This window comes from Drosophila sechellia, chromosome X (assembly GCF_004382195.2).
Source record: "Drosophila sechellia strain sech25 chromosome X, ASM438219v1, whole genome shotgun sequence".
Classification (NCBI taxonomy): Eukaryota; Metazoa; Arthropoda; class Insecta; order Diptera; family Drosophilidae; genus Drosophila; species Drosophila sechellia.
The window spans coordinates 640622-655069 of record NC_045954.1 but is presented as its reverse complement, the minus strand read 5'-3'; the positions used below and the strand labels follow the sequence as shown (position 1 = coordinate 655069).

Here is a 14448-nt window from a genome sequence, read left to right as displayed (position 1 = left end):
CCCGTCGCAGTCGCTGCTGCGCTGAGCTGCTTCTTCTTTCTCGTCTCCGCTGCTTCGGCCTTTGCCGACGACTGGCACAGTGGGCCGCGTTGGCTGGAAAACCGAAGTGAGAGGCGCAACCGCGGAGCGTGCCGCCAGTGGGTTGTAGCTGAAAAGGAAACTTCACGTGCAAATGGCACAAGATGATAATAAAGTAACTAAGCGCAAGCAAAGAACGTAACAGAGTTTGAGTAAAATTACTAATGGTAGGTAGCATAAAGGTAAAAAATCCATATTCCTTTTACAAGCCAAGATAAGAGTCTCAAACATATTTCCGGCTCCAACTCACCATGCCACGGACTCAAACCGCAAACATGCCAGCTTCGCCTCACTGTGCAGTTTCCTCTCACAATCAGCGCACAGTCACTCAAAATGGCCAACTTCACTCAACTTTGAGCGGGCTATTCTGAGTGGCATCCAATTGCCGTTTGATTGGCTAAGTTGGAAAAGAAAGCGCGCTAATTGTGTTTTGTATTACGATGAAATATAATATAATACTTAAAACCAAAAAAAATTCTACTGGCATGGGCGGAAAGTATCGGATCGTCTTGAGGGTCTTGAGGCTTTGATTAATAAAGAGCAGAAATAATATATAAATAATTAGTTAACAGAGCTTTAAGTGCAACGCCAGCGGACTTGGGGCCCCTGGCAATCCAAAATTGCAGAAGTGTTTAATGGAAAAGGCATGTACGTACTACGTATATGCAAATATGTAAATAAATTCTGATTACGCCACCCCAATTTTGCTCCTCCAGCGCCTTATATTTTGGCGCAAGCATTTTTTAAGTGTGTTAACAGCACATTTTGGCTAACAAACTTGGCGTTTTCTCCGCATTAAAATTAAGCACACACAAAATGTATGCAAAATGTAATGCAATTGTAAGTTATGTGCGTGTTTTCCCATTTTCCACACAAGTCGAAGAAGAAGCAGCCATCACGCAGAGAAGGATGCGAAATAAAATGTGCATTTCAAAATGCACTTAAAAATTCTTGTCGCGCCGTTCTGTGTGTGAGTGTTTTTGGCGAGTGTGCGGCGTGTGTGTCCCGCCAGAGGTCACAGGTCAACTTCGTCGCCTGCCAATTAAAACTTTTTATGCGCTGCGGCGACTCCACTCACAAAACGAGCAGTAGGAACTGGCATCCCAGAGATGACAGTTCTCCCTCCGTGTGGTGGTAATACTACTGTTTAATGGCAGAAGCTGGCAATATTTTAAATCGAGTCCCCCTAACGCGTTGGCTTTGAACTCCAGCCCTCGAATTGGGCACATGCTTAAATGGGTTTTAAAATGAGTTTCCATAATTACATATGTTGCTTTTATCGACATCAAACTGACGAGAATTGGGTGTTTTCCGAACCTTCCTTGCACCACCCTGTCACGCACCCATCTCCAGTGGCCACACACACACAAGATGGCAGCGCAATTATGAATGCGATTTGAGTTAATTGAGAACACAACAATTACGCGGCCAATGGATGAGGGGCGTGGCATGGCCGGGGTAGGGATTTCCAAAAGAATCGCTTTTAACTTTAAATGGAGTCCGCATTATATCGGTATGCTATTTAAAGGGTAAGTAAACTGCACTAGAGCTCATAAAACCGATCCTCACATGGCGGCCGGCGAGGAACAAATGTGGGGCAAATGTGCAAAACTAACTCGGAAAATGCACTCAGCTTCAGCCACGCCCCCCTTTGCCCACGCATGTGTCGTATTGTTTTGAGTTGGAAATTTTGTCGTTTGCGCAACAAGTTGGCAAATTCAACCGACGACCAGAGTCTCGGTGACTGTGTGGGTGCACAAATGTATTGGTGTTTGAGCAGCGCTTTCGCCACTTTCACTCCTTTGTTTGCCCGCCTCACACACACACACACACTGAGGGAGTGCAGGACACACGCAAATCGGAAATCCAGGCAAAGTTTCCCTCGCTCATCAAATGGCAAAAAGTGTAGCCTACCTTTGAAGGCTGAAATTTCAGCAGCCCTGAAAATCTCGAAAGGCGGGGAAATACCCAGGAACAGATTTATAAAACTAACGTGGTCGTAATACGCTAAATAAGGAGTGGGCGTGGCAACATGGGTCAACAAACTTGCGCTGCGTCTTTGTCTTTACAATCTGTAGGCTAAATTTCAACAGATCGAATCGGCTTTTGATCGAATGATCGAACGAATCTAGTATACCCACTTACGCTACGAAATTGATTTAAATAAAGCTCTAGGTCTACAATTGGACATTTCAGCTAATGATTTTATGTAAAAAGGCAATGCTCTGCTCCGGATACCCATCTTCGTTCCGTTGCTTACTCCTCCATTTCGTGTCATTGCAATTTGACTCTTCATTACAAATTTCCCAACCCAGCGGCGAATAAATAAAACTTAATTATGCCTAATTGAGTTAAATGATTAACGGGGCATTTCACTCCCCATTTCCATGTGACCTGTGATCCATTCAATTTCCACATGGCCGATTGGTCAGTCGGACATGGCTTAACACTCAAATTGATTTGAAATGTGCTTAAAAAAATATGCTACACACGGACACACGGGGCAACAACAAAACGAAAACAAAATCAGGTAGGTCGGTGTGTGGGTGAATTGGAAAACGGGAAATAGGAAATGACTGCACCGAAAGAAATAGTAGGTGACTAGGAATAATCAGAGATTTCTGGGGCGGCTAAGAATTCTATGTATCGACGCCTGTAAGCTGGCATGCATACAACGAATATATATACTACTTATATATATATACTAATAGTACACATACGAACCAACCATTTGTTTCTGTGTGGTCTTGTGCAAGCGAAATCAAATGCATCCGAAAAAACAAATCACAATCGGTCGTCACCGGGACCCCCGTTTTGACCCCATCCGAATCTCCGTGCGGCCTGGCCCTCCCACATTATTTGAGCCACAGCCCCACGGGGCTTTGGTGTTGACAAGCTCGTTGGCAAATCACACAAAGTATGCAACAAAAACGAACGACAGCAAAAAAGTCGGGAAAAGAACAGGGAATTTGGGGTTTGCAATGATAACCGCCTTTGTATGCCCTTTTCAATAGGAAAAGGGAAATGTAGGGGCTTCCATTCCTTTCAATACCAGCGTGTCACTTTTGGTTGTGTCAATAAGAGTAAGAAAAGAGAGTAATTTTAATTATGTGTATCTACGCTGAGACTTTTAAGCAAAACCAGCGCAAGTTATTGGATTGATAACACCCAAAATCGAAGTATCCGAAACTAACCGGATAGGAGGAAGGGCAATGTTTTTATCCGGACAAGCAGCTGTCAAATTTATTTGCGCACGTAAAATCCATCCGGTTGGACCACGGACCGCAACTGCAGCCACGTACCGACCGCCCCCCCCCCCCCCCCCCCCCCCTAAAAATCGCCCGCGGGAGCCCAGGAAATCTGGGGGCTGGCGCAACGGAAGCGCAACAAGTTCCAGCAGTAGTCATTCCAATCCAATTCCCACCATTGTTGTTCCTGTTTGTTCTCCGGCATTTGTAAGTTTTGAAAACCTTCCACCCTGAAGTTCGTATTGCCAATCAACACCTTTCGCCTCTGGCCCGTCGCCCATGGTCATGCCATTTTGACAGCGATATAAGCCAGGACTTTGCGTTATTGGCATTCGCCGTCGTCGATGTGGACGAGGACTGCAGGATGCAGGACGCAGAATGCAGATGGAGACGACTGCAGATGCAGACTGCTGATGCGGATGGTGGCGGTGACTTGCGGACACTGTTAAAGCGGCCGCGAATATTTCGTCTAGTGGCATTCAAATTTCTGCGGAATGAAGCGCATCACGCGAATGCATTTCTGCAGATGCACCAAAATTGGCATAACTCGACCGATTTAAAGGGCACCGGTGGTCAGATGCCAGTGGTCGATGACTTCACGAAAGATGACCCAATATTGCCCTCCTATTAATTTAATTCCAATTTGTTTCAATGACAGCCTTTTTCTACGGACGCAAAGTAGGAGACCCAGGCGGTGACCTGGTGGGCTTGGTCCCAAGGGCGGGATTGCCGAAAACTGATGTGTCGATGGCGAATTGCGGATGTCGAGAATTGTTAACCTGGCACTCAATCGATTAACGAAATTACAACACGACTTGCTCCAGGGACTTGGCAGCCATTACTCCGGCAAGTAACTCCATTCAACGCTTAAGTCGCAAAAGCTGCTCCACAGCAGCCCAGTTAGTTGGGGCAATGTCGTTTTTATTTGTAACAATTATTATCCCGATTTAATTTGCCCACTTTATTAAAATCAATGGGGAAAAAAAGGCGGAGTCCAAATGCTTTATCAATGTGCGTTAGTCTAGACATAATAAATACCTTTACTTACATACAAAGCTGGTTTAAAATATGTACATATGTATAATCTATATTTTCAAGTTTCGGATTTTAGTTCAAGGATCGTTCATTAAATCCTTTATTAGTTACCTAGGCTGCCCATCGGAAACTTGTTATTCATTCAGATTAACTCTCGCTCGGGCTTTTCCTCGTCAAGAATTTCCCTTCTATGGCGGAAAGGCGGCGGAGCTGTTTGCGGTTCGACCAGGCGCCTGCTGCATTGCGACAAGTTGGAGCTTCTATCAACTGGTGTCCAATTTGTTATGGACAGGTAAAAATGGCAAAGCGCGGCGATGTAAATCAGGAGTGCCGGTGGCCTCCTGCCGGGGATTCCCAAAGGACTCGTTCTGGTCGGGGGGTAGGACTCGTTTGGGCACCAGCAAATAGCAACAGCTAAAGCAGCGGCATTGCTGCGGACTGTGGCATTGTCTTGCGACATGCAACGCGCACAGTGGTGTGTTGCAAAGACATTTCGAATAAGTGTGCGAAAAAGAATGGAAAGAATATTCCCCAAAAAGGCATTTTCATTGAGAGCTACTTTCAACTTGAATACTGAATACCCAAATGTCTGAGAGTTTATCTCGAATTTATATCGAATTTTTCAAATATTGCGATTCTCCAGCGACTTGGTTCCACAGTTCGCCCTCCGCTGGCGATTGTCATTGCCACCGTTTGTCAATTATGTTTCGCATGCAATTGAGTTGCATTTCCGACGCCGCCGCTGTTGCTACCGGCCAATGTCGAATGGCGACGTGGCCGAGAACAAAAGACGTTCAAAACAAATGGCCCGGGGGGAGGGTGGTGGAGGGGGGGGGTGTTGCTGTGTGTGTGTGCGAGATCTACCCTTTTTGAGGGGCAGGTGGATAGGGCAGCCTTTAGCCGGACCGGACCGGGCCCGGTCTGGTCTTCGGTCTGAGCCCAGGCATCCGGAAGTTTGCGCTGACATTCATTACCATAATTCACAGCAGCTTAAAACATTTATGTGGCTGCCGCGCCGAGCTCTCACAGACAGCCCAAAGCCCAAAGCCCCAGTCCCCCAATCCCCGAGCCACCCAAAGCCCCCTCTTGGGGTGGGGGCGCCTATGCTGCAGTCTGTTGTTTGCGTTTGGATTATATGCGGAGCATGCAATAAGGGATAACAAGAGGAGCTCGAAAATTTGTTGCACTTATTTTAACTGCTGGGAAATTGACGTCACCCCTTCTGCACTCTACCACCTCTTTTTGGGGCCACTATCCTAATGTGGTCCGCGTGCCAAGACAACGGATAGCCGGGGACTCAAGGGGATTTTTTTGGGTAGTGGGTGGTGGGGCACACGTAATTTTGGATAGGCTCGCACAGGGGCTGCCCATGCGTGGACTGCAAGAATGGAAAACGAGGGAAAGCTTGTCCTTATATATGCGGTTCATTTTACAATTTACATAAGATTCTACAATTGCAAACAATTACACATAGAAATAGATGTCGTTTTTAATGTTACTTCACTTTGTTACGGCGTCAAGGAAACAACTTGATTTTTTCTTACAAAAACAAAAACAAAACCAGGTAAGACTGCTGGCTACGAATTGAACGCGATTAAATATCGTTATACACCGCACATAGAATGGCCAATATTTTAAACACTGAGAAAGTTACAAACACTAAAGTGGTTGATAAATTGGTTGAACCAAATTCCAGACGCATTGCCAACAATGATGAGCCCATTAATATGCCATACTTTCTCCGGCAAATCTTCATGAACTGCCCGGAATTGTGTGGCAGGAAGGACAGTTTCCACCATAAGCCGTTGGTCCCTCAAGCCGGATCAGCACGCACTTACGGCATTGCTCAACTGTTGACCATCGGGCGCCAAGTGACCTATCGCTTGCTGGATCGGCGTTTTGAGCATGAGCAGTTGTGGAACCGCTATCTATTGGTCGAACGCCTTCGAGCCGCCGGAATCTATCACAACCGCCTGGGCAAGCCTTGCGACAATTTTTGCGAAACAGAGAGGAGGGCACGTGGTGACACCAATCCCGGCAAGCCCAACTCACCCATGGGATGGAGGGCTTGAGGGCCCGAAAAAAACTACTTGTAACATTTTAGCCGAAAAATTGACTTTGTCCGTAAAGAAATAAATATCTTAGTGAATGTATTCCTTGTCTGTATAGAGGGGCACCCTCCGCTCTTAAGGAATAAATCGCTTTTAGTATGGATAGATCTTGATTATGTTAAGCGAGGATGACCCACAGCCACCTGGTCATTAGTCATTAGACAAAAAACTAATTGGAACCCGAAATTCATTACAAAAGAAGGTGTCCCGCGTACGTGACTGAATACTGTTAATTATGGTTGTGGAAATGCAGTGTGGATCTTGGCTAAATGGAAACTAAGCCAATGACAGATGCTGTCGCTCTGGCTGTCTCAACTGTCTCTCCATTTTCATTCCGGAACCCCCCGGAATTGCCTCCGGCGAGTATCTCGTGTCCGTGTTTTTATGGCCACGGATTTATGAGCAGACAACTTAGTAAGCTAATTTGTTGAAATTTAAATACACTTGCAGCTGCCGGAGGCTGTGACAGCCATCTAGTGACACTCTTCAGAGTGAAATGTGGACGTGGACGTGGGTGGTGGTCTCGCCGGCCCCCACTTTGCCAGTTTGCCACTTTAGCCTGTCGCTTTTGTTGGCGTTACTTCTCACGCACCACACAATTCCATATGCAAATGCTCGGAATGGGGTAACCACCTGCACAGCTTATCGCCGGTCCGAGTCGACCAGCTACACCGCAAAAAATCATCGACTAACCATTTGCAATGGCGCTTAAATTGTGTGCAACAATTGTATAAAACATAGACAGCATATTAAATGAACTCTTCAAAAAACCGATTAGCTCATAAGCTCCTAGCACCTGCAACGGCACAGTTTTCATTTTGTTTCAGCCATGCATATGTAAAACAATCTTGCCGATCAATTTAGAAGCACGCTCCCATGTCCATGGGCATAATGAAAATGTTTGCGAATCGCACAAGAACACCAGTCGAGGGCTTGATGTGTCCATACATGGGGCATGTGGCATGTGGCACGGGCCATGGGGCATGGGGCATGGGGCCCAGAGCAGTTAAAGGGCGAACAATGGTTACACGCTCTCATTTCAAGAGTTCTACGCGTGGATCTACACACAGAAAAATTGAGTCCTAGCATTGCCACTTGTACCTAAAAGCAATTACCAAAAGTCAAGCTAAGGGATAAGGGATAAGGGATAAGGCCGCGCGCAAGGCGCTCACAACTAGCAGTAGTTGCCAGTTAAACACTTAACTCGCTCCATTTGGGCAGAGGGCTTCTCCGCGGGGTGGCTTCTGTTTTTTAACTGCGTATCATATCCACTGACCCCAGCCGCATTCGGCCTGCCATCCATCCCATTGCTCCCCATTTTCACACACTTCGCCGTACTGCTCAACTGGCTGCCGTGGCGTGCCTGTGCGCTGACAGTAAATGCTGAAAATTGAGTGCAACTCGTCGTAACTTTATTTTCAAATATATGCGGAAAGGACTAACCAATGCACAGACAATGCACAGCAACATACTCACTCGCGCCAAGCACTCGTACTCCGCATAGCCGCACTCAATGGGAAATGTGTGGCGGCGCGCATACAACATGTAAGGGGCAGGCGACCAAAGTCAGACATTCCAACTACTGACGGATGCCGACTCCCAATTCCCGTAAAGCCGTAAAATCGGTAACAAAGCTCTTGCCTTGAGAGCATTTGTAACTTATTTGGATTCCACATGCGCCCTTGCCACTCTACTTTTGAAACCTTTGTCGCCTGTCGCACATTCATTTGTGTGGGCTAAGTGTTTTGCAACAAAGTTTTTGCGTGCTTTTGTCTGCCGACTACCGACTGCCACCTCCTGGTCCCTGGTCCTGCTCCCCCAGCCATCCTGAACCCTTCCGGGATCTCCTTTCGTTGCGATTCCTGGGTAGGAATACGGGCTTCATTGCCATCACCACACAGGCAGAAAAATTGATGTACTGCTATGTGGTGGTCAATTTCATGATTTTACGCCCACGCCACTTTAAACCAGTAATGGCTGAAAATCAACATTTTCTTCGCTCCCAACTTGGTGGCGTATCTAAATAAAGTGCTAGTTCCGATAAAGCGGAGAACAGTTTCCTTAGCCGTGCACCTCGGTTAGCGGCCCTATAGAACAGTTCTCGAGCTCGGTCTCGTCTGCATAAGCTGTGCGGTTGTCTCCTTTCAGGCTCAGGACCTTCCTCCGTCTCGCTTTCTGTGGTGGGTTTAACGAATGGGCCGGTCCTGGACAGCTCCTCTTGCTCTTTCCGGAGCGCAAGCTCGCAGGGAAACTGTTTAACCCACCAGGGATCTCCAGTTACTTAATATATAACATACTATATGTATAATATATATATATATATAAATTGATCTGAAGTTATAAGAAGCGTAAAACGCAGTCTTACAACATATGTTTATTTTTTTTTCAATATTGCCCTTTTCGACGTTAGCGTGAGCTAGCTTATTCTAGAAAATGGGTTAAATTAAAGGCTGGAGGGCTTAGACACTCAACCAAAACCGACGATCAAGTTTGACTTCTGTGCTTTGACTTGGTCTCACTAGTTCTCCGCCCCTGCCACGCCCACGCCACGCCCACGTCCTCGATGAATCAATTGGCAATCAATGGTTGCGGTAAACTGCACCCATAAACTGCAAGAAGAAGCACCTCTTCTTCTTTGTCGACGGGCAGTTTTACATTTGAGCGGCAATTGGCCACAGGAGCAAGGACCAGTTTTTCCCGAAATTCGAAGGATATGGGCGATTTGTGTTTATTTCTTATTTCAATTTAAGCTCAAACAAAATAGTTTCTAGTGCAATTATGGCGTTATTCCCTGCGGGTGAGTGTCAAATGGAGCAATAAATGGTTGTTCCGACGCTTTCTGGGCACATTTCGTTACCTTACCTTTGAGAGTATTTCGCAAGAATGTTGAAAGTGTCGGAAGCAGTGCTGCAAAACCATCTCGTCCCGAAGGTAGGAGCAAAAAAATGGGCATCCAGTTAAGGTAGAAAGCACTTCTTTGAGTTTGCATTTCTTTGCCCGTCCAACCAATTTGAATATTATGCCAACAAAGAAAAAACCCGAAAACGTCAGGGGGAACCCTTGTTCCAACGGCAAATATGCCCTATAACGAAGTCTGATGCTCTTTCAAGGGTTTTTGACAAAGGAACAGTATAGAATTTTCAAAGACATGCATATATAACATCGGCTATAATCTTTGATATTGTATATAAGTATATATATTGACAATGGCGTTTCGCAAGGAATGTGGCCCACTTGAGGAATTTAAGACAACATTCAATCGCAAGGTCCCAGAGATTTTGATGGCCCAGAATACCCTTTCGTACACACACTGGCCTAGTTGCCCACACAGATGCACGCATTGTGTGTTCGGACGGACAGCCGACAGCTCAATTCTCAGCTCGAAAATGCAGAAAGGACCAAATGGGGCAAAACACATCTCTTTTGTAACCCAATGCCCCTTTGGCCTTTGATAGTTCAAACCTGGGTGGGAAAAAATTGAGCCAAAATTGTAATAGAAATTTTTCTGCTGCACACACTGGCAAATATGGACAAGCAATGGCAGTTTCCCCTTTGGAAAGCCCTGCAGCCAAATGGAGTTTCCTAACTATTGTCCAATGTGGATGGATGGGTGCGGGAATATCTTGAATCGCCGTTAAGGCTGCAACATCACAAATTCAGCAAACTGAAACCGATAAATCCCTACGCCTCTCATCCGAATGCGGGATTCTGCCCTCGCCGGCGAACGAAGCTGTTAAAAAGGTTCGCCGCTTGGTGTTTAACCCGGACCACACGTAGCGAAAACGATTGAGCTAATGCAACACTTTACAGTACTTGACGACCATGCATGCCACCATGGCCATGCAACGCACAGCAATGCGAGCTGGATGCTTATCCTGCGGAACTAATTAAGGATTAATTTAACGCAAATAAAACAGCGGCGATCGGGGCCAACTGTTGCAGCAAGTGTTGGCCATTGCCGGTGTAAAAACAACTGCTGACACTGCAGCACGTTTGTGCTAATGGCAATACAATTAATTTGCACTAATAATTGAGTCAACGCTTCAAATTAAAATGTATTCCGATCGGAGGCGGACGACAATGGCTTGATTTGAATTTGCATGCGATGTGCAAATATTGAACTCAATTATTAGCCCAATGACTGATAACTCTGATTTAATTGTTTAGCCAACAAATTCAAAACTCCATTCTTTATTGTCGGCCAGAGCCATGAGTTTATAGAGCAGTATTTTTTGTTTAACTGTTACCAGGACATTGGACTACGAGTGTGTGTGTGTGCGTGTGACGACGCCTGCAAGTCTCAACATGTCTGGTTTGCCTTGGCTTTTTTTCTGCAAATTGCTATTATGGTTAGAGCTTACACTTGATTTGCTTGTGCATTCTGCGGCGGCATATTACTCAAATTAATTTCAATTTGCGTAAATTATTTGGCGCATTCTCCCAGCCATGTAGTTTGCACAGCAATTAACTGCAAAACTTTAACCGCAAACTAAGCGTAAGGTAAACAAGTAATCGAATTCGCATTTTCCATGTCTGTGATCAGGAATGTTTTCTGTTGCGAGTTAGCAATTGCAGCATGACTCGGTTCTATCCATCCATACAGACTTTAAAACGGTAATGCACTGTAGCACTTCGAATTTCACAATCCCAAAGCTATTTACTATTTCAGTTCAATAGTAAATTTCTATTTCAGTCACGACAAGTTGCAATAGTTTATAAATTATATATTTATAGATTTTGCCATAGTAAAAAAACATAACACGATTTTCGAAGGGCTCCATAGTTTCGCTTGCGGTCATGGAACTTACTCAAGGCTCAGTTTCAACATTTCAGGAAGCCAATAATGACAGGTGTCTGCGCACAATGTCAAAATTCAATTATGTAATTAAGAGGTCAGAGGTCGGAATGTCACTAAGAGAGGTCCCGGCGATTAGACCACAAAGTCCTGCTGCTCCGCAAATCCCCCGATTCCCAAAGACTCTCTACAAGAAGTTCCTGCTATTTTGTTTAGTCGATCCATCGAACAATCGTTGCAGGAGTAATACCTTTCAACTTGAGCACATTTAAGCGCAAGCATCGAATGAACGGAAGGACGAACGCCCAAGATGGCGTTTTCATTCGTATGCCACGATAAAAAGTTGGTGATGTTCTTTGACAATAATACGTTTTAATTCTAGATTGTGAAAATCTCGAACTTTCGCGCACACAGTTGCATTTTAAAGAGCTGCATCGGGGCTTAATTTGCATGTGCGTGCATGTGGTGCTGCACCTGAGCAGCTGTCATTTTATTGGTGTAATTTTTAATTGCATATCAGCAATTTATAAATATTTACATCGCAGCTGCACATGCACACTCTCTCCTATCGGGCCAAATAAATCAATAACTGTCAGAAGCAATCAAGGCCCATAAAATGTGTGATTGCCACACCGTTTTGGTCCTTCAAAGTGTGGAGTGTGATATTGATGAGCATTTATACCAACAGAAAGCCGTTTACTTGTGTTTTATAGCTATTGACAGGTGATGCCAATAAGAATATCATTCTGATCCTTGGATGAACGCACACTGCAAAATCACATTGCAAAATCGCGGTTGGATTTTCTGAAAACTATACAAATCGTTAATACCCATGGTTGTAAAGCCTGAGCATTTTATGCATATATATACCCCGTCATTCAATTAATGATGCCCTAATGTTTGTGTATTATTATTATTTTGATTGGTCGACATTGTTTGCTTATTCTATGTAATGAGCTTTGGCAAATGAAACGGCGGGTGAACTCTTTATTGATTGGAAGAATCGGATGTGATGCCCACTTCTCTCTGCTCCTTTGCCCGGACAGAATAAAGAACAACTTACCGATTCATGTCCTTGACAGCTCCACGTGCTTATAAAAACAGAAACATGTCCATTTGTTTGCACAAATACATCCGTTGAAGTTTGCGTTGTCATTACCATCTTGTTGCTTTTCAATTAAGCAGGAAATATGCACAAAGCAAAACATTTTTCCAAGGCATTTCAGTTGCAATGTGCACTGATCGCCAGCGGCGGTATTCATTGAAGCTGTTGGTATTGATGAATTTAAGAAACCATCGTGTTTTCACCTGCAACGAAATACTTTGTTTTAGAGAAAATTTTCAATAATACTTTTTATACCTGTTACTCGTAGAGAAAAAGTCAAAAGGAAGCGTTTCCGACTATATTAAATATATATATTCTAAAAGATTGAGATTAAGCAAAACATATTATTCCTAGGGCGTGGAACAATTTGTCAAAATTGGAAATTTTACATCCGGAAAAGCTAGAGAAAGAAATTGGTAAATTTTTGACAATCATTCAACTAAGTAAAAATAAAATAAAAAGATAAAATGTCTGGAATTGATATCGCGGGAATTGAACTTACCTGTGGACCGACTCATCTGAAGAGCAGGATCCTAGTGAGAAACCTACCGCCTTGCACCCGCCAGGAGCTGTCTTTGCTCTGCGTGCCCTATGGCCGAATCGTTGGCTCGCTGGTGATCGATACCTACGGATATATCCAGTTTAATAGTTTAACCGAGGCCAAGAGAGCCATAGAATCGCTCAACCTTTTTATATTCAAATCGAAGGCTCTCCGAGTCTCGAACGCCAGCATTAGCTCCCTCAAGGCCACTTTTTCTGGCATTGCTCGCCCGAATAGGAGGAGGATCGAGTGGTATGATGCGGATGAAGTTATCCTCGTGGAGCGGATTAAGTATGACGACGATGAAAACAATGATGACGATGATAACGATGAGGTAGAGAATGACTCCGAAAGCGATGACGATGAAGGCCAGAAATCTCGCACACGCAAGCGGAAGAGAAAAACTAACGCCATAAACCCGAAAAGAAGGAGGGTCCAATGGTCTGATGTGGATGAAGTTCATGTCGTGGAGCGAATTTAGAGGATGACTACGAAAGCGATGACGATGACGATGAAGACCAGAAGTCTCGCCCACGCAAGAGGAAGAGAAAAGCGAACATCAAATACGCGAAGTAAAAGAAGAAGTGTCAGAATCGTGTAATGGCCAAAAAAGCAAACCTCTAGAAGAAGAACACAGAAACACCAACACTTTTAGAGAAGACCACAACAACTTAATACAACAACAGTACGAAAGCTGTCTGCACGAAGAACTGTTCGACTCTCTCCCTAAAAAAGAAACACCAACATAATTCAAATTCAACTTCGTCTGAAATTTGGTGTGAAATAAACTGGAAGTCAAAATATTCGGAGTAGTGTTCCTTATGAATAACTTGGGGTGTTGGCCGGAAGGGAAAAATGCAAATATTATATTCTAGTTTTCTATGAGTACTTTTCAATTACGTGTAATCCAGTTATATATTCAATCCTTCCCCATTATGATACGCGTTAATCCGTCTGTTTGGCCGTCCGTATGAACGTCGAGATCTCAGGAACTATAAAAGCTAGAATTCAGCCTACTGATTCTGGAGACAAAGACGCAACGAAAGTTTGTTGACCCATGTTGCCACGCGCACACTTTTGAACCAATTTTAAAATTTGTTCATAATTTCATTAGTCTAGTAAATTTCTATCGATTTGCCAAAAAAAATTTTTGCCACGCCCTCTCTAACGCCCTAAAGCCGCAAAACCGGTGACGACAAATACTTTGTAAAAAATTTTAAATTTTTTTTCCTTTTAGTCCCCAATATCTATCGCACTAGCTGAGTAACGGGTATCTGATAGTCGGGGAACTATAGCATTATCTCTTGCTTTTTACTCATTTCCATGCGCATTGAGTGCAAACGTAAGAACCAAAAACATATTGCAACCCTTTTATGTTTCGGTCATCGTAAAACTTGGCAACTAAATTTTGTAGTTTCGCCCCCTTTAAAAATTGTCTCTAGGTAATGCACTGTTTGTGGACTGATGTGGGTTTTTCGAAGCTTCTTTTACTGCATGAAATCCGCAAAATGCTCATCCCCACCCAAACATAACCG

General features: G+C 44.4%; 2 protein-coding genes across 3 annotated transcripts; both read left to right on the top strand.

Moving 5' to 3' along the window:
• The first annotated feature begins 5816 nt into the window (after positions 1–5816).
• LOC6615890 lies at positions 5817–6514 on the top strand. 2 transcript variants are annotated; one of them, XM_032725470.1, is made up of 2 exons: positions 5817–5925; positions 5983–6514. In XM_032725470.1, exon 2 carries the CDS (start codon positions 5984–5986, stop codon positions 6431–6433), a length of 450 nt encoding a protein of 149 aa, XP_032581361.1. In that variant the 5' UTR covers positions 5817–5925; position 5983; the 3' UTR covers positions 6434–6514. The 2 variants fall into 2 exon arrangements, with proteins under 2 accessions (XP_032581361.1, XP_032581362.1); XM_032725471.1 differs by having other exon boundaries at positions 5818–5925; positions 6058–6514.
• Positions 6515–12735: 6221 nt separating this feature from the next.
• On the top strand, positions 12736–13716 carry LOC6615889. Its single transcript, XM_002040223.2, has one exon. It carries the CDS (start codon positions 12840–12842, stop codon positions 13392–13394), a length of 555 nt encoding a protein of 184 aa, XP_002040259.1. The 5' UTR covers positions 12736–12839; the 3' UTR covers positions 13395–13716.
• Positions 13717–14448: the final 732 nt, after the last annotated feature.